General features: G+C 31.9%; 1 protein-coding gene across 1 annotated transcript; it reads right to left on the bottom strand.

Annotated features, from left to right (window-relative positions):
- Nucleotides 1-2821: 2821 nt before the first annotated feature.
- On the bottom strand, nucleotides 2822-14042 carry LOC131624834 (dihydrolipoyllysine-residue acetyltransferase component 1 of pyruvate dehydrogenase complex, mitochondrial-like). Its single transcript, XM_058895751.1, has 23 exons — nucleotides 13859-14042; nucleotides 13025-13072; nucleotides 12613-12667; nucleotides 12505-12535; nucleotides 10396-10442; nucleotides 10257-10301; nucleotides 10050-10123; nucleotides 9034-9103; nucleotides 8238-8429; nucleotides 8106-8150; nucleotides 7885-7958; nucleotides 7383-7452; nucleotides 6781-7170; nucleotides 6284-6344; nucleotides 6152-6196; nucleotides 5967-6050; nucleotides 4646-4722; nucleotides 4517-4579; nucleotides 4289-4359; nucleotides 4119-4179; nucleotides 3522-3582; nucleotides 3359-3439; nucleotides 2822-3280 (listed from the first exon to the last, which is right to left on the bottom strand). The coding sequence occupies exons 1-23, from the start codon at nucleotides 13936-13938 to the stop codon at nucleotides 3222-3224; spliced, it is 1884 nt and encodes a 627-aa protein (XP_058751734.1). The 5' UTR covers nucleotides 13939-14042; the 3' UTR covers nucleotides 2822-3221.
- Between the last annotated feature and the right edge of the window lie 6284 nt (nucleotides 14043-20326).

The following is a 20326-nucleotide window of genomic DNA, read 5'->3' as shown; positions in this document are numbered from 1 at the left end:
GAAATAATCACTTATTTATATTATTTTACCAAACACTTTAATTAGCTTATCAACTATCAGTCATCAGCCACCAGTTATAAGCTATAAACTATGAGCCATCAGTCATAAGCTATAAGCTAACAACTAGCTTATCACTCAACCGCTAATTTTATCAAACAGAGCCCTAATTTGCATCGTTGTATCATGCAAGTACATCAAAAAATATCTCATAATGTAGACCAAGATTCATGATTCTTTTAAGGTATCACATGACTCTCTCAATAACTTTCCAATGCTAATTATTTGATTTACATGTAAACTTGCACAACAATCCTACGACATTTCCAATATCAGGTCTAGTACAAACGATGGCATACTTAAGACTGGCAATGATGCTCACATACTCATTTTGTTTACTAATATCACCATTGTTTTAAAATAGTTTAACATTAGGGTCGTATGGTGTGTAAGAAAGTTTACTATCAAAGTAGTTATATTTCTTTAAGATATTTTCCACATTATGAGATTGATCCAAAGATATTTCCTTTTCAGATCTAGTGAACTTGATTTCGAGAATCCCATTGCCTTCTCTGAGGTGTTTCATATCAAAGTTGTTGCACAATAATGACTTCACATCATTAACGACCTGAATGTTTGATTCAAATATGAGTAAGTTGTCTACATAGAGATAAATGATAGTGCAATGTTATTTTCATATTTGTAATAAACAATTTGTCACTTTCATCCACTTTGTACCCATTCGATGTTACTAAGTTATCAAACTTTTCATGCCATTACTTTGGAGCTTGTTTTAGACTATACAGAATCCTATCTAACTTACAAATCTTGTTTTCTTGCCTCTGAATCACAAATCCTTCTGGTTGGTCCATATAAATTTCTACTTCTAAATCACTTTTTAAAAAAGATGTTTTTAACGTCCATTTGATGTACTATTTAGTTACAAATAGAAGCAATTGAAAGCAGAACTCTAATGGGTGTAATTCTAGTGACTAAAGAAAAAGTATAGAAGAAATATATATTTTCTCGTTGCCTAAAACCTTTTCCTACAAGTTGAGCCTTGTACTTATCAAAACTCATTTACACCTGATTGGTTTGCAACCAGGAGTTAAGTCTACAAAGTGCTGGATCCGGTTAGATTCTAAAGAATTTATCTCATCCTTAATAGTTTCTTGCCATAAATCTGCATCCATAGATGACAAGACACCTTAAAAATTTATTGGATCTTCTTCTACTACATGAGCCACATAATCCGGTATATGTCTAAAGCCTAAGTAACATTGTCCTCTTTTTCACTTTTCAAAAATGCAAACCTGACTGAAAAAGTCATCTCCATAGAAGTAACACCAATAATTTTCAAAAGTGGAAGCGATATTTGTTGGTCTTATATGTTGAGTCAATAATGAGCAGTAGGAAATATGTTGAACAACTTGATGGAATCAGGATGAGTCCAAAATATATCTCAAATTGTTTCTCCATCCTCGTACACTTTGAACGTAATACATAATGGTTTTCTTCCAAAAGTTTTAAAAATTGTTGCATTTCAGTTCTTGGTCTTCTTATCGCCTTGTTGTTTTGGGTACGAACATTGTATACTTGATTAATATTTGACATTTTAAACTCTTTTCCATTTTAAAGTTGCAAGTATGTTTTTGGATTACACCAAGTTCAATGACATGTCATAAATAAGTTCATTTTTTTTCAGGTTTAGGGAGACATGCAATGAGATGACCGACTAATTTGTAACACGTGTCATGATCATGAATGCCACAAATCACATTAAATATCCATGTATTATTAAGGTACCCTTGCAACTTAAAAGGACACTTACATCTCCTCGAACCAGTGTCATCCTGCTTCAACTTCCGTATAAGCTTTACGTATTTGTCACTTCTTTTGCATCTCAATGTCACAAATGCATATCTTCCATCAAAAGCATTATCTAGCCTTCTGATTACAACACCGAAACTCAATTTGACACCACCTTGCGCATCCATTGGAGTATATTTTCACTACAAACTCGTGTTCATTTGTAAATTGTTTACCAACAGCTACCTGGGCATCAACCGATTTGAAATCCGTAGATACAATGGATTTGAGGATAGCAACAGGTTGCACCATATCTAAGGCCAGTCATAACAGGAGAGAAAAATGGACCTAATGCAGCATTGAACTAATTCAAAAATACCGAATATACATTTTCAACCGCGACATTTGTTTTTTCAGACAGAAAACCAAATTATATGAAATAATAAGGAAGGAAATACAAGCACATTGCCTTAAATTCCAGCTTCTTTTGTTTCTTTTGATGTGAAAAAATAGAGAAATGTTGTTTTGAAGTAAAAAAAGTTGATTGAGTGTGTAAGGAGGTTTTGGTAGGATTTGAAGAAATGGTGGTATGATTGATCGTGAGTGAAAAAAACATACAAGGTGGTGTTTTATTAAATTTTCCGTTTGACAATTTCGAAAATACACTTCCAAACTATTCACCGAATTGCCAAATACATGCAAGGTGGTGTTTTTTTAAATTTCCGCTTGACAAATCCAGAACTGCACTTTCGTATTTGTCACTAAATTGTGAGATTAATAAAATCATTGAATGAGTGAGTTCGAGAATATACTTCCATACTAGTTTTTAGAAAAATAAAAGCATGTCTCACTTAAAAAGTGTTTTGGTATGGAATAAATGCGTCCAAATATGTACTTCTGAAATTAAAAGGGATATTAAAGTGGCTCTTCACCATTAAAGATTAAGGATGGGAAGAACAGCACCCAACTAAGATGAACACTAAAACGCCAAGAACAAATAAATAGTAACATCAGCTTAAGTAGGGCATGCAGCCCATGAATGTAATTTTTATTCATCAAAACAATGTTGATATTTATTCAGTCTATACAAAGCTGTTCATACAAAATTATTAAATATCAAAAGGCAAAAAACTGCCTAATTAACAAAATTACCAACATGCTGGAATCTCATATGTTGGAAGCCTAATGTTAGATGGGTACATTGGTGGTGGGTATTTCCTCAAGATATGGGTAATGACACCCAGTATATTATTTTACAAAAACCGACAAAGGTAAAAAACCGTTTCCCGTGAAGGTATAAATAAAATGCACAAAAATGATTATGTTATGCAACTCCAAGCCAGGTTGTGGTTAATCAACATGATTTGTCATGAGAAGCACAATAATCAAACACCAGTAAAGTTTGGTGTATGTCATTATAAAAGAAGTCGTTTAATATCGCTGAAGTTTGACTTCAGAGCAGAGAGAAATGCACCTGCAAAATTGAGTTAAACCATATAATCAAAAACACCATACTTTCCATTGGCTAATTAAAGTATTTAATTACACGTACCTCCAACTTTGCCATCAAAGACACGATGATCGGCTGATAATGTTAAGTTCAACTTAGTAGCAACTGATGGCTTCTCAATTCCTAGTAGCAAATAAAAACCAATGTCAAAACAAACTTCAAGTTTAAGCATTAAGTGGCATAAAGATCGTTCATAAATTTATACCATCAGCATCAATTACTGGTTCCACAACTTTGTTGCCTCTCCCTACAGCAAGAATGCAAGCCTGCATCACATGATATCCAAATTAATAAAGAGCTATATTAATCCAGAGCAACAGAACACACTGATCGTTTTAAAATCCAGGCCCCAAAGCGGATTGGGTAACTGTTTCTCAGATTAATAAAACAGGCATTCTGAAATGACACAACTTTCGAGATAGGATTACAAAATAAGGAAATAAGTCAGAGAACAGGAATAATTTCACGAAAGGTCTGCGACTAAGTGACTATTAAGATATAAAAAGAACCAAAATCTTTCAGTTATTATTTCCTTTCTTCTTTAAATAAAATCAAATTAGGTGAAAATCATCATTGGTTCACCAAGAAGATAGTTAGCTCATTTGTTGAAATGGTACATAGCCGAGTGAAAGGATATATAAATTGGTTTATCATATCATCTTTAAAAAATGATCGAAAAAACATTGGAATTAAAAGAATAGTAGAATTATCTGAGATCATAAGCAAAATGGAACATAATACAAAGTAAAAAGTTAACCAATTTAAAATCTAGATATTCCAGCAAACTAGATGTTGTAAATACCTGTGGAGGGTTTATAATTGCACAGAATTTATCCACGGGATACATTCCTAAGTTTGAAATGCTGCAAGGTTTTTTACAATGCTCGTAGTTATTGGTTTTGGCAAAAAAAAAATGATAATAAGGAATTTTCTAGCTTGCATGACAATCTATGTATACTGTATTAAACTCACCTAAAAGTCCCCCCTTGGAACTCTTGAGGCTTCAACTTTCCTGCACGTGCTTTTGCAGCCAGTTCCTTGACCTAAAGTACCAATAATTAATTTAAGTTGATTAAGAACAAAGAATAACCTCACTTTCCAATATTTTAATTTATTTAAGTTAAAATGGCTAAACACAAACAGCGGAGGAGTACTAAAAAAGACATTAACTAGGAACCTACGACAATGACATAAAATTACCTCTGAAGAGATAGCAGATATTGTCTTGTGATCGGCATTTTTTAATATTGGGGTCATCAAGCCCTATAGCCACATAAAAATTATGAGCGCTTTGTAAAATGATAATGACTGTTAAACAACATCTATTACCTTTTCAGTGGCAACTGCTATTGAAATGTCAACAGAATCGCATAAGATGACTTCACCCTTCTCATCACTCCAGTATGCTGCCATAGTATAAGTTAGGTTTAAGCATTAGAGACTTCTATAGGGAAAAACTCAGTTCTAAGAATAGGCAATGAAATTGTAGCAATAACAGACAAAGAACCCTAAAAAACGAACCAAGACATAAAACACAATCAAGTATTGAGCCCTTGATTTCCGTTATATATTTAATTTACAATATTTTGAAACTTGTATTTAGCCTGTGGTAAAACAAGCAATAGCTGTCTGAATTTAGCCTGTTAGAGTACTAGGTAATTCATGTTCAGTTAGCTAGTTGTTTTGGTAATCTTTTTGGGTTAGGTTATTCATGTTAGTTATGTCTGGCCTATTTTATTATTTTACTGAGAATTTAGGCTTAAGACCTAAATAACCCTCAAAAACCAGCTTGTAAGATGAGGAACGCTCAAGCCGTAAGCACCACTTAGACCATATCTAGCACGAATAAAATGTTGGAGGTGGCTGGAAGTGACCTGCAATTAAGGCAAACTTCCAACAACTATAAATGTCAATGCTTTGTATTTGATGCTTGTTACTACTATATCTTACGAACATTTTATCAGTAAAACATAATGTTTCTTTCATCCCTTCCTTTTCCAGCAAATCCTTAAAGTTAATGTTTCGCTGTTTCGGGGGATTCAAAAAAATCTGATTTCATCATGGCACTCACCAGTACAGCTCCCCCATGACCTGATTCTCTTATTCTTCTATTAAGTTTCAAAAATAAGAAGTGTTGTTGTTTGGTGTCATCTGTGTTCGCCCTACTTTTTCGTCTATAGCAACTGTCATTTTCTCCACTTCTTGCATGTACTCAAGTTTGACTGCTGATATGATCTTACAATTGTTCTCTGACTGTTCCAAACTATAGGGGCTTTAAGTATCAGGCAGTAACCCTTTCTAGTTCTACTTCTACCATCAGAGACTAATCTCCAACAGCCTTCTGGCCACATGGTTATTAAGCTCAGGGAGTCCAGGTTAATTTATACTACTTGATTCTGCTTGAAACATACTTTGCAGGTGCGGTATTGGAGGCTAAACATCTAAGTCAACAACTCGGAAACATTCATAGTATTGTATATAATAATTTAGTAGTATTTTTGTTACAAAAATTGTTATATATATTTTTAATAGCTATAAATTTATATGTGAGTTGCCCTGCACTTTCTGGGTCCGTCACTGCTGCTACCACCTAAGATAGTTAAGGTAAATATTACACAAATGGATAGAACAATAAGAGGAAATTACTTACCGTTCGCTTCTGGTACATTTTTTAGAGCAGCCGCTACAACTTTTATAATAATGTCATTCACTGAAACTTTTACGTCATACTGCTCTGCAATCAAGGAGCGAATAAAAAATCAAAAACAAACCAGGATAAGGACCAAAAACATACCATCTAACATGTGCCAATAAAAAATTAATATCACTCCATACCTTTAAGATCCTTTCTAAGGGAAAGAAGAGGATCCAGTGTAACATCTGTCACATTCCAATAAAATATTATGAATTGGTTAGTACCAAATAGAGTAGTTTTCAATAATATGTAGGGCATAACGGAATTAAAACCTGATGATAAGTATAAGTGTGGCGTATTTATTTTAGATTCCAATAATCTCTTGGCAATCACCTACAAAACAGTCAAAAATATATACAGGCAAATCATATAAATTGATGGGATTAGTGGAAAGAAGAAGAATTTGAAATTTAGTCCATTAATTATCAATTTTCCCAAGTATTCAGGCAGTAGAGATGTAATTAGAAAGGCTCAAACAAAAACATCACTAAACTAAGCTGTACATCTACAACAATGGCCAAGTATTATCAAAACATTGTGCTGAATGCACTATATAGAGGCAATAAAAACAATTCTGACCCATATTAGGTCCAACAACAAAGATTTTCCTTATAAGATTTGAGCACTCAACTCCCAACCATAGACACCAAACAATGTCTTCCCTGAATGGCTGAATCCCTTTTGAACTTTCATATATTCTTATTTGACAAAAATAACTCTCATTACCAAAAATAACTCTCATATTTAACAGAATATTTGGTGGTCCTACCTTGCGAATTTGACTATTAGGAAAATCTTCATAAGCATCTGACTGCTTTAAGTCAGACTTTGACTCTCCTGAAGCCGCAGCTTGATGACTTTGAGATGGTGGTGCCTTTGCTTTAGATGAAGCAGGTTTTGGAGACAACTTTCCTGATTTAATTGCAGAAAGAACATCACTTTTCAGTAGGGTGCTATGATGACCAGTTGCGTTCAATGTTGATGCATCCAAACCATATTCCGTAATTAGCAACTTTGCAGCTGGACTGATTCGTGCGGTATTGTTTTTGGAGGTTTTGACCTCACTTTTAGTGCTGGATTGGGGGGCCTTTTCCTTTTGGTTTACTGGGCTGCTGCTAAAAGAATTCTTTACAGCTTCAATGTCACCCGCATCTTCAACCTAGTGAAATGGCAGGCAGCGTAAGTATTTCATACACCCGGTACTTTTCAAGACAAAAGCAAATGGTAACAATTTGGTAAACCAACCAATAAATTCATCGAACATCATTGGACATTTGCTTAGTTTGTATTTCAAAAGTAGATGCCAGATCGTTAGACCTCAAACATGACAATGTGTTGGAAGAAGAAGTTACAAAGCACTGTCATACTTACTGTTACTGCAATAGGCTGTCCGACTGCCACTTCTTTTGTACCTTCTGGTGCAACTATCTTAGCTAGGTACCTAGTCTCCCCCAATGTCAGACATAAATTGGTCAGCTAGATGAAGAAGAAAGAAAACAGACAAATAATGATTGTCTGCAAATTAGATCAAATAGAATGCCAGCTTAGTGCTAATAAACTGGTTAGCAATTTGACATTGTAATTAGCCAGATTATAAAGAAATAGATTACAATCTACCAAAATTGCAACAATGAAAGAGATACCATTCCTAGGTTTCTTTCAAACTTTCTTGAAGGAAGCTGATTAGTCTGTAAACACTTCGATAAGATATCATGCATGCAACAAATAAATTAAAAATACATATTACATGTGAAAACATTATTTAAGATGTAGCAGTGTGGCCTAAAAAATGTCTAATAACACAACACGTTGCAATACGAGGCAACTATACCAAACATAATGAATGCCTTTTAGTATAAGGAAAGATATTTACCCCTCTTCAAGACTTTCATATTCAAGAGTAGCTTTGTCTGTCTCTATCTCGCATAATATGTCACCCACTTCAATCTGTTCCATGACTAGATGTTAATTCAAGACAGACAATAAATAAAATGAATGCTAATGACTTATTCACATTCTTCTCATTTTAAAATATTCATAAATACATTAAAAAGGAAATCTCATTTGAAACCGTGAGTTAAAAACATAACTAACCTTGTCTCCTTCTTTTTTATTCCATTTAGCAATGTTTCCTTGGTTCTGTGCAGAAAAAAATTGAAAATCATTTCATGGATGGAAAGAAATTTAAGGTGGAAATGGTTATAAGTAGCATCAAAATAATCTTACCATTGTTGGGGACAAAGCAGGCATTCCGAGAACTTCGTGAGGTGGAAGATCTGATGTATCAATTGTAGAAGTTGATTCTGGTTTACTTTCCTCATCCGCAACATCCTGAGTTGTTGGTTTCTTCTCTTCAACCTTGCTCTCACCCCCCACAGAAGTAGCAGAAACATTTTGAATGTCGCTTTCCTCCTCAACCTTGTCAAGGCCCATTGTTAGAGCTTACATATCAAATATTTAGGATACAAATATCACTTGAACTCCAAAAATTGTAGGTTAGAATCATCATGAAGTTAACAATTAAATAGGGGGAAAAAGTTGTTAGATTTAATATTTACCAAAACAACAATATTTGAAGTTTACATTTTCCCATTAAACAAATAGAAGCTGGAACGAACTTCCTATTGCAAGTATTCTATAAAAAATGGCTTGTTATTTAAGCCAGTAAAAGTGAGCGTGTGACACAATTTTATTAAATTTGAGAAGACAGAGAAGTAAAAGCAAATCGTGTTTTAGATGAAATGGGCAACTGATAAATCGTGAGGTTTTCATTAGCAGCTTAAGAAGCATAAAAGGTGCACACAGTGAAAAGAATTGTTGAGTCAATTTTGTTAAAAGGGATTGTATAAACTCAGTGAGTGAAAGAAATGTTGAAGGATGGACAAATTACAACATTAATTTTGTCTTTAAAAGCTACTTTCATCTGCAGAATCAAATAATGTTGGAAGCTAACATTATTTCGTCCATATAACATTAACAAATAACAATACAAGAGTTGGAACTAAATGGTGGTTTGGCTTACTGTTATTGCAATCGGTTGTCCAACTGGCACATCCTTTGAACCATCAGGTACCAATATCTTAGCCAGAAATCTGCATGAACCATCCAATCACTATAACACATTTTAACTGTGCACTAAAACTTGTAGGTTTTATATGATATAACTCTAGGGTTAAAATTAGTTCAATTATAGTAAACCAGATATAAAAGAAGGCCCACATAGGCATAACAAATAACAATGAGAAGCAAAAAAGAGAAAGAATCAGATACACTATTTTGTCTATAACAGACACATCCATGTCTACTGCATATAAAGTACCGAAGACGGTCGCGTGGAAAAACAATGAATGGCTACAATTCACCGATGGTTTTCTCCATGGTCATTCTTATCTGTTAGATGAGTATTGTGAAGGTCATATATTATCATGTAATCTTAAAGTCTGATTTTCGCCACCGACTATAATGTTTTAGTTTCATCTAATGCTACCAACTAGGAGTTTAGTATTAGTATGAATAAGTGTTAGTGTTTAGTCTTTTGAATCATAATATCAAAACATTATAACAATTCAAAGTCTTTATTCTCTCTCTACTCTCTTCCTTTAGCCATAAACTTTTTTTGTTTCTATAAGCTAAAAATAGATGAAAATAAGTTCCAGCTGGCACGAGTATTATAAACTTTTTTGTGTTCTAGCTTTTTCAATTTTTTTCTTTTTGGACTTCAAAACAACTTCAGAGAAACCCTAATCCCGTAGATATAATCTATGACAAGAATCAATCATGTCACCATTATCAATTGTACAACAAAGAAGACCTAAGATAAGCATATCATGAGCAACCTTTGAGTTGCTAAAATGCCCAGCCGAGAGAAGTTGAACTGTTTCTTTTATTGACGGATATGTTGAACTGATATTTTATTGGCGGATATGTTGAACTTAAAAAGAACTAACATTCAAGTTGCTTTACCATTTAAACAGTAAGAAATTGGAGTATATAAATTTTAAATTAAAGGTCATCCAGAACTTTGGAAGAAAAAAATACCCTTCTTCAAGACTTTCAAATTCAAGTGTAGCTTTGTCAGTTTCAATTTCACAAAGTATATCACCCACTGCTATCTGTAAGATTAAATAGTAGCAATGAGAAAATGATTAATTCATTAAAAGATATCAATTTCCAAAATAAAAGTATCAAAGCAAACAGAGTTGTGATCGGCAACAATCAAAACATAAGAATTTCGAACTGACCTACCTTATCCCCTTCTTTTTTCCTCCATTTCGCAATATTACCTTGGGTCTGAAACCAAAAGAAGAAGTCAAAATTCCATGAGAGCCATAAAAGAAAAGAGATTAGAAGAGGGAGAAAAAACTGTCTGTTTCCCCAAGCTCACCATTGTAGGAGATAAAGCTGGCATGCTAAGGACTTCATGCGGAAAGTCTACCAAATGAAAGGAAAATGATCAGAATATAACTAGATGCACATAACTTAATTTGCAGTTAACCTCTTTTAATCATAACATTAAGTTAAGACGGTAAAATTAACAATCCGCTTTTTATGCAAAAGGTGACTTATATTGATATGAAGAATGTGGATTACAAAGAGAATGGAGGGCAAGAAATTCTCCAAAAAAGACAATCAAGAAAATGAGAAAAAATAGTGTATCAAAGCTTCCCAAACCTCAAATATCAGTAAGTGAAATTTCATCAAAAAAGTCGTGAGGTTGCCACAAAGATGACAAATGACTTATCTTTTCCAAATTAAGTGATGTGCCAAATAATTCTCCTTAAAATATGAAAGTTGCACTGCAACCAAATGTTCCTTACTAAAGAAGAGGTTGACTATTGCCACAAAAAATGGCGTCTTTACTTATGCAAATGCATTAATGAAATGAAACTAACCATCAATAATTGATCTGCGTACCAGGCACACCAGACCAAACATTCACCAAAAATGCTGAACCAAACAAATAGGAGTGCCATAAAAAGATTGCAACAAAACAATCAAACCTTATCCCACTAAGTAGAGTCGGCAACATAGATCCATAGTATTCTACCATAAATCATACCTATCGCAAAACCATTGACCTCTAAGTTTTTTCAATAGTTTCACTTCCTATAGCTTTTCGTGCCCTTCCTCTGCCTCTATTGAGCTACCGCCTACCGATCACCTGATCTACCTTAATTACTATGGAATCTATACGCCTCCTCTACAAAAGCCAAAACCATTCAAGTTAAGGTTCAACCATATTTCTATAATAGGTTCTACCTCAGCTCTTTCCAATGCTACCATTCTCAATTCTATCTAAGCTAGTATTTCCAATCATCTAGTGAAGTATTCTAAATTTGGGTATCTTAACGGTTTGTAATATAGGGACCTAAATGCAAACTTTTAATCTAAGGATGTCATTACAAGCATTCAAAATAAAGGACTTAATTTCCCCAAATAGTATAGACACCTAAAGATTGATTTTAAACCTTTGTTGGTAAATCAGATAAACAGGGTACTATGGTTTCCAAAACAACCTTAATGAAGGCCAAAGAAATATTCAAGAATAGTTATAGAGAATAGACGTCGGTATTTCACAGGCAGCATCTAAGTTGTTCACCCATGAAAAAGAGATTATCAATGTTCCTTGTCCTTGTATATCGACATTAGATTATAATAAAAAACCACAGACAGTTATCGTTAAAAGTTAACAATGTTAATTTCAATCATTCATTCTTTCCGAAATATTATATCAAAGGTAACGAAACGACAGAGAATCACTTGTGTACCCTTTACATTTACAATGGGGTACACCTTGGAATAAGGCATATTTTCACATTTAGGTATCTAAGAGGATACATTCCTAGCAAAAAAAAAAATGCACTTTCTTGGGTTGGATTGCATCCAAAGCTGCAATTCATATGATCAAATGGGAAAACAGAAAAACATATAGGTTTCCTAAGACAACCCTAGAAGGCCTTTTAATTTTTCCAGTTCTTTACTCAAGATAAAAAGACACTAAACAACCTTATTAAAACCTTGTAAGGAAAAAAATTAGAGGTATAATATACCAAGACTGCCCAATCTCTTTGCAAATCATAGATCGTAATTCTCTTGAAGGAGCAATGACTAACACCCGTGGAATCAACTTCCAGTTGCACCCCAACTAAATATCCAACATTCATCTATTCTGTAAAAACAAATTACCGTAGTCTCTTTACTTTTCTAAACATAAGGCTCTCTAGTATTAAATTTTGTAAAGATGCTAAAGCATAAATGAGAAGGCTGGAAGTTGCTAAACATGATGCTACCTCTTGGATTTATGATGGGGATGGTAATTACATATTTAATATGTCACAAAAAAATGAGGCATCCAACACAAATATATATCATAACTCTCGACCAAAAGTAGGAGCTTCCATTAACCATCTACTAAATTTAAAAGAAAAACCATAAAACAAAAAGCCTAAAAAAGTAGAAGCTTTTAAAATTAGGCAACTGAAACATTAAGTACCTGAAGACGAGAAGAATTTGACACCAATCCACTGCCAAAAATGTTGACAGCTGTTGTCAGAGAATATCATAGCAATGATTGAAAATTTTTATTGATTTAAATACTAACCTTTGACTTCAAAGGTCTATCACAAACTCCAGTAAGCCCAGACCAAGATGTAGGCCTGATAAACATCACCATTAGTAATCTTTCAATTAGATCATACAAAAACAAGGAAGGAGGATGAACTAGAGAGACTAGAGAATGATGTCAGATTTTTATTTCAGATGCTCATACCAGGAAAATGGCTTTAAAGAAACAGACATTTTATGCATAATAGTGATTGGTGGTCAAAAAAGGGGACAATTTTTTATCCTAATAGACATAGTAAGATATTTCCCTATTTTTCTGTTCCGCCCCATCTTCAAAGTATAAACAAATCACATAAATAATAATGACACAACAACAACATCAAAAACAGCAAAAAAAAAAACTGAGTTTGTAGCTTATGAGAAAAAAATACAGGTTAATGGACGCAAACCTTAGATTCCCATTACCGCCGACAGAATAAATCCTTGAACTGGGAGTTCTGTGCCAAGATTATAGCCAAAAACAGTGTGTTAGAAACATAGAAGCAGCATTCTAAGAAAAAGGCATCAAAACAGAATTACAATAATTAAGATTCTATGAACATTAAAAAAAAAGTCTACCATTATTTCTAAAGCAACGAAAGCTATTCAGAAATGGCATGTCATAAGTAAAGGATGTCATGCCATCAAACGATCGTATATATGATATATTCTCAGTATGGATCATGGATGAATTCATCAAATAGAAAAAGTAAACATGAATGGGAGAAGGCCCACACCACTAAGCAATAGCTAGAAGCATCTCAGGATGAGTCGTGAATGCTAAACATAACAACCAGAGTGCCATCACTACATGGTCAATCGCACCACTTCAACTTCGGGTTCATCCAAATAATGGAGCATAAAACCCTAAACTAGAAACCAAGTTTCTAAACTTCACATAAGAGCTATACCCAAATATGAAAAGGAACCAATTTGAAATCAAACAAGAGCCCAGACTCAGCAGCACTATAACCACCATCTAGTCGAGTACAAAACAAACTAACAAACTGAATTCAAAAGGAAACCATCACAAAAAACACTTCAACTGCAATACTCAAATTCATCAGAAATATTAATAACTTAAAATCACAATCACAGAATCCAAGTCCATCAAACAAGAGCAACCTAGCAACTAACCTATGAGCTGAAAACTCAGAACCTCGTTAAATCAGAGAAAAGTCGAATATTTAGTGTTGAATTATTAAAAAGGAATGATAATAGCGCAAGAGGATTGAAGAGAGTACCGAGAGATGGATCTGGTGGAGGAAGAGAGGATACGAAGGGAACGAGAGAGGAGAGGGTGGCGAAGGCGCGAGAGTGCCATTGAAGAGAATCAATCCGAAATGCGTGCGTTGATCGATTCGATTGTTGTATGTAAAGATGAGAAAAGAGGGTTGGTTTTGTTTAGCCCAGCTTTCTGAATTTTTTTTTGGGGTAGGCAAGATTAATATTTTAGAATAAAACTAGTAGGATACCCGTGCGTTTGCACGGGTTCCACTGTGTTACGCCCATTTGAATTCAAAAATTAATCTAAAAACTAAAAATAAAAATCAAATAATAGATAGCTTATTATTCAAAAATATATTTAATTTTAAATATAATATTAAAATATTTTGTCATTATTTTGTCATAGAAATTCAAAGAAATTAGAAAATATGAAAATATTATTGAAAAAAAATAAACCCAAAGATAATTGTATAAGTTTTTAAAAACTATTATGGTTAAGAAAAACTTTGTAAAAGACAATTGTGAAAAATAGAAGAAAAAAATGTTTTTAGAGTCGTCAGAATTGTAATAATAAAAAGGTTTATAAAGTTTAATAAATTAGACAAATAAATATTTAAAATTAAAATTAGTTGAATATCAATAAAAAAGAAATTTTACATAAAAGTCCAAAAACATAATATCTAAAAAAAATAAATGAAGTTTAACGTTGTACAAAAAATAAAATAACTCGTGTGTTTGCACGGATTTTTGTATGGTTACCCCATACTTTTATATAGTACTGATGTGTTACCAGTGTGTTCGCACGAGTAGTTGTGTGCTATGTTATAATAATGTCACTATTTTTAATAGTTATTGGAAATAAGTTATTTAAATGCATAATTAATGGAAAAAAATGATCACTAAGTTCATGTTTCCATTAATATAAGTATCATATCAATACATGTGTATTCGCACGGATACATCTGTGGTATGCCAAGTTGTCGGCGGTTATTTTCAAATTTGAAGAAATAAGAATTGTGATAAAATAAAGAAAAATTAAATAATTTATTAATTATTTCTAACTAAAATAGCTTATTATTTTTAAAAGAGATAATAAATCGGTTTCTATAATTTCTTTCGTGTATAAAAATATTTAAATCAACAGTATAATCAATAGCTTAATATTAGTACCATGTGCGTATCATATCAGTACCACCAGTGTGTTTGCATGAATAATGGTGTAGTATATTAAGTTGTCGTCAGCTATTTACAAATTTAAATACCCGCGCAGACTTCGTGCAGTCGTCAGCTATTTACAAATTTAAATACCCGTGCAAATTCCGTGCAGTCGTCGGCTATTTATAAATTTAAATACCCGTGGCGTCTGCACGGATAAAAAATGATTTTGTACGAAACATTTGTATTTAATGTATGTTGAAAAATATTTATAAATGTAAATTAATTAAACATAATTTATACACAGTTTTTGAAGTAACATTTTTTTACTCTATTTTTTATTAACTTCTAAAAAGAATTTAAGTGAATTTGAAATGAGACAGTGAGTTGGAACATAAAAGTGAGGTGGCTTTATTACCAAAAAAAAAGTAGTTATTTTTGGATGTTAAAAAATATTAACGAATTTTTTTTCATTCATAATTTGTATGTTAAAAAAATATTACTAATGAACTTTTTTTCATTCCTATTTTGTAAAAATAAAGACATATTTTTAGGTACTCTTTAATGTTAATTAATTTTAAATATTAACAATAAAATAATATTAAATATTAATATGATATTGAATATCTTCATTTAATTGAATGAATGTACAGGTACTCAACTAAATTCAATATTATATATCTTTCTTTTTTAAAATTTTATATTTAAAAATAATATTTTAATTGTTTAAATAAATTATAATAAAGATCATTTATTATTTTATAATAATGTCCCATAATTAGTGTTTTAAACAAATAAAAAATAAAAAATCATACAATCATATTTTAACTATCTTAAAAATTACTATTTTTAATTTTTATTACTAACTAAAATTAAAATATTTATTGATATATAATTCATATTTATAATTGGTCCTTCTCAAAATTTAAACTCTTATTTATCTTTTCCTAAATAAAGTTGTATATTTCTTCTTTTTTTTTACAAGAATGTAGATGATTTAAACTTGACCATAAAAGAACTCGCTATAGGACAGTCTACACCATTTTTAATTTTTTTTGTATAATTTATATATATATATATATATATATATATATATATATATATATATATATATATATATATATATATATATATATATATATATTTAATTTTTTATTAAATACATAATAAATGTTAAGTAATTAATTTTTAATGGTTTTTCTAACCTATGCAACATTGCATAGGATAAGGACAATTAATACATTATTTCTTTCCATATAAATTATCATATTAATTATTTTTCTTTAGAAAAGTAATCTTTTATATTTTCTCTCTCCCACTCAATTAATGGATCAACATAAATAATAATCAATATGATAATTTATAATTAAAAAGTGGTGTATTAATGGTCCCTTATCCTATGCAATGTTGCATAGGTTAAAAAAACCCTTTAATTTAATCACCTAAATAAACATCTAGAAATAGAGTAATTGATTGAGGAGCTAATATATAGAAATAGAGTAATTGATAGAGAGAGAGAGTTGAAAGAGGAGCTATTATCATATAGATTCGATACTTTTGATTTAAGATGGGTAAGGAAGTGTAATAAATTTTTTGATATACATTTATGTATAGTAACTCATATTTTTATTAAATATTTAAAAAATGTGATAAAATTTAATTTAATTACCTAAATAAACATGAGTAAGGAAGTGTAATAAATTTTTTGATATACATTTATGTATAGTAACTCAAATTTTTATTAAATATTTAAAAAATGTGATATAATTTAATTTAATTAAATAAATAAACATATATGAAATAGATTAATTGATAGAGAGAAATAGTTGGTAGAAGAGTTGTTATCATGTATATTCGATTTTTTTATTTAAGATGAGAAAGGAATTCATTAGTTTGGATTGTATTCTGAATACCCATTTGATCAGTAAGAATATCATTTAGTTGATAAGACTTCAATTTTTCATCCGACGTCAAATTTACATTGTCCATCCCACTCCACTAATAAGAGAAAAAAAAATCATGTAATAGTCAAACATAAATGATAAAATAGTATTATTAAATAGAAAAAATATAACATTACTAAAATAATAATGTTACTTTTCTCCTTTATCTATCACACTAATATGATATTATTGAAAGGGTTAACAGGTGTAAAAAAAACAATAAAAATCATGAAACATTTTTCTTATATGAAGCGCTAATATTTTCCTTAATATGGCAGAACAATATAAATCTGTCAGCCAAATCCAGACTTACCCGTTTTCCCCATTCATATGCTTGCTCCAACAGATATGAATACTCCATTTCTTCAAAATACTTTTGCAGGGAGGAGAGAGCCTCACTAAAGTAAACAGACAGGCAAATTTTTGTTAGATATTTCCCTATATTATCCTTGATCATTTACAAAGACTGACACCTTTCTCGACAGGGTCTGGCAATTTCTTTGTCCTCGTAGATCACTATGGTCTCTGGATCAACCGTGTTCTTTATAGCATCGAGAATTGTAATCCCTGATCATATCAAGAATTTTCACAAGAATAAGAAGGGTAGATGATAACTATGAGTTATGTTTAAAATCAAATATTTTTAATGATCTAACGAATATGTCTGATTGACATTGTAAAACGTTTTTAGAGTGATCGTACATATCAATCAAAATGAATCATACCTTCAAGAATATCGTTGCCACCGACTCCTTGCCATTCAATGGTCCAACCACCACACTGATATCCTAGATTATTTGCATGGCTTCCGGCCACGGAGTATTTTTGGAACCTTTGTAGTAAGAAGTAGCAAAGGGTTTTTATCAGATTTGCCATTTTCGAGAAGGACCATGAATTTCCTCACAGCTTCTCTAGCAAGTTCTTTATGTTCCTGTTTAGAATTTATAAAACCATAGAAGAGATGATTGCAGGGTGGTCTTTATAAAATTATAAGTTATATCTAATAGTTAACATAATGTAGTTAAAGGAAAACAGCTAACCTTAGTCCCAAGATGATTAACCAAACTATAATCAGAAGGGTTCTCAAAAATTCCCATCATGAATATAACACGCAAAATTCTTCTCACAACATCATCAATTCGACACATAGGAATGACTTCATTTTTCACTGATTTTGTTAGATCGTCAATGAATTCCTTGTAAAAATATCAACAATAACATAATCGTCGGTTGGTGGACAAATTAAATTCCATGGAAAAAACAGGGACGTGTTTTATGAGAGTATCTTATTCAGTATCCCAGATGTAGTCTTGCACTGACATCTCGACTATCAACTACTAAATTCACTCTGGTCCAGCAGCTAGATTCCAAACTTTTTTGAACCCGACATCCCTGGGTAGGTCACTCACGCGGGCAGTAAAACATTAGAGTCAATAAATTTAAATCCTAATTTTATCAACAGTTTCAATATATTCATGGTGAGAAATTGTCAATTGTTTAGACAACTTTTGTGACCAAATAAATTGACATATGTGATTCAAGAATTACATGGGTGCTCTAATGCAGAATATAACACTTTTTTAGCCAATCAATAACCAATTAAACTTAACAATTCAATAACAGAAGCTCCACACAAAATAGTTCTAAGTAGAAATCTATCTTAACTACAACCCTACTAAACCCCATCAAATTTCAATTTAATTTACTACTACGACTGATCATTGATGATGAGCTTACCTCATTGTGGGTCAGCACTTGTCCATTGCTTTTCTTGACCTTCTTCAACTTCCTCAAAAAATACCTACAATTATTAACATTATTAAACAAAACAAATAACCCCATTTAACACTAAATCATTATAAAAACAATAAAAAAACACTCCAATTTGTTAGTGAATTAGATACGTACCAGAATTTGGATTTGGCACGAACCTCATTGGTAGGCCAAAGCTTCATGCAGTAAACCTTCGGGTGCTCATCGGTTTCGGTGGGAACACCCCTTCCGGCGACTTGCTATTGGTGAAACTGTTAAACAACAATCAAAACTGAATTAGATTTCAAACAAAAATCACTTCAAAATAGAAGGAATTTAACAATTGATAGTACTATTTTCTATAACCTACCTTTGTATTAACCAGTTTTCGGACGAGCACCGATTTCGTTTGTTACTCGCCGCTGATTCAAGTCGTGCTGATTTGTAAAGGATGGACTAATTTATAATAAAAAGTATAAAAAGTGATTGTTCAAATTTATAAAATAAATATAAGTAAATTAAACTAATTAAGATTTTGTCAATTCAAATAATCAAGATTATACCTTCTTTTCCATCTCAGTCCCATCCTCCTCAGATTCTTCATCATTATATTCGTCCCCATTGTTGTCATCTTCATCCATATCATAGTCATCATCGTTATCGTGCCTGTTTGGTTTGGCATTTCAGCCACCAAACACACGTCTAAAGCCCTTACAAACGCGATTTTGAAGTTTTTACAGTGATTTTATGAAACTCCCGCCAAACCAAACATAGCTATCGTTCAGTGTCATCATCAGTTTATTATTCAAAGCATTGAAATCGCTTGAATACTCAAACTCGTTTCCGCCGAAATTGTTAAAATCGCTTGAATACTCAAATTTTTTCATCATTGTTCTCTTACGACATATTCTATTGTTAGAATTTTTTAAGAAGAGGTAGAGGCAAAAGAGAAGAAAGAGAAAGGAATCAGTTGCATAGAAAGATGTGGGAGAGAGAGAAAGAGATACGATCGTGAGAAGGACTATTTTTGAGATGGAAGAGAAACAGTTTTTGAAAAACCGTGGAAAGGTTGTGGAATGAAAGAACAGAAGGAGTTGGGATATGAGACATGGAATGAAAGAATGTGGGTGATGAGTGAGAGGCGGTTGTTGAAGTTTGAAGAGAAACTGCACAAAGGATAATGTGTTACAAGGATTTTGGCAACAATTAAAATTGATTTTTTTTTATAATAAAACATGATCAATTGTTAACCTAGCCACGTGGCTTACTTATGGACTAATAAGGGCAATTAAGGGTTTTAATCAACATGTTTTTTTCTTATATGATAGATAAAATAATTAAGGTTTAGTTAGCAATGAGTTTAGTACCGATTTTAATTTTCTATCTATTATTAGTTAGATCAAAAGAATGATGTTTTGAATACTTAAAGGATCAATTTAAATGATCAAAATAGTCCGATGTTAGTAGGACTAAAAGGAATATTAAGTCAATAATTAATTTGACTGTGCATATTTATATAAATAATATATTTACGAATTTATTTTTTTAAATGCTTACATGTAACATTCTAAAATTAATTTCATGTTAATTATTGTTTTGGATTGTTCAAAAGACCTAAAGTTACATAAGCTCAAT

This window comes from Vicia villosa, unplaced genomic scaffold (assembly GCF_029867415.1).
Source record: "Vicia villosa cultivar HV-30 ecotype Madison, WI unplaced genomic scaffold, Vvil1.0 ctg.000163F_1_1, whole genome shotgun sequence".
NCBI classification, from domain to species: domain Eukaryota; kingdom Viridiplantae; phylum Streptophyta; class Magnoliopsida; order Fabales; family Fabaceae; genus Vicia; species Vicia villosa.
Note: the sequence above shows the minus strand (reverse complement) of the source record. Positions and strands in the feature narration are given on the sequence as shown.

What these genes read in the sequence shown, in the direction of transcription:
- LOC131624834 (XM_058895751.1), bottom strand. Translation starts at nt 13,938, where the DNA reads ATGGCACTCTCGCGCCTTCGCCACCCTCTCCTCTCTCGTTCCCTTCGT. An exon ending in CAGCTTTATCTCCTACAATG is followed by an intron (nt 10,302 to 10,395) that starts GTGAGCTTGGGG and finishes TTTTGGTTTCAG; the next exon opens with ACCCAAGGTAATATTGCGAA. An exon ending in AAATGTACCAGAAGCGAACG is followed by an intron (nt 4,723 to 5,966) that starts GTAAGTAATTTC and finishes ATACTATGGCAG; the next exon opens with CATACTGGAGTGATGAGAAG.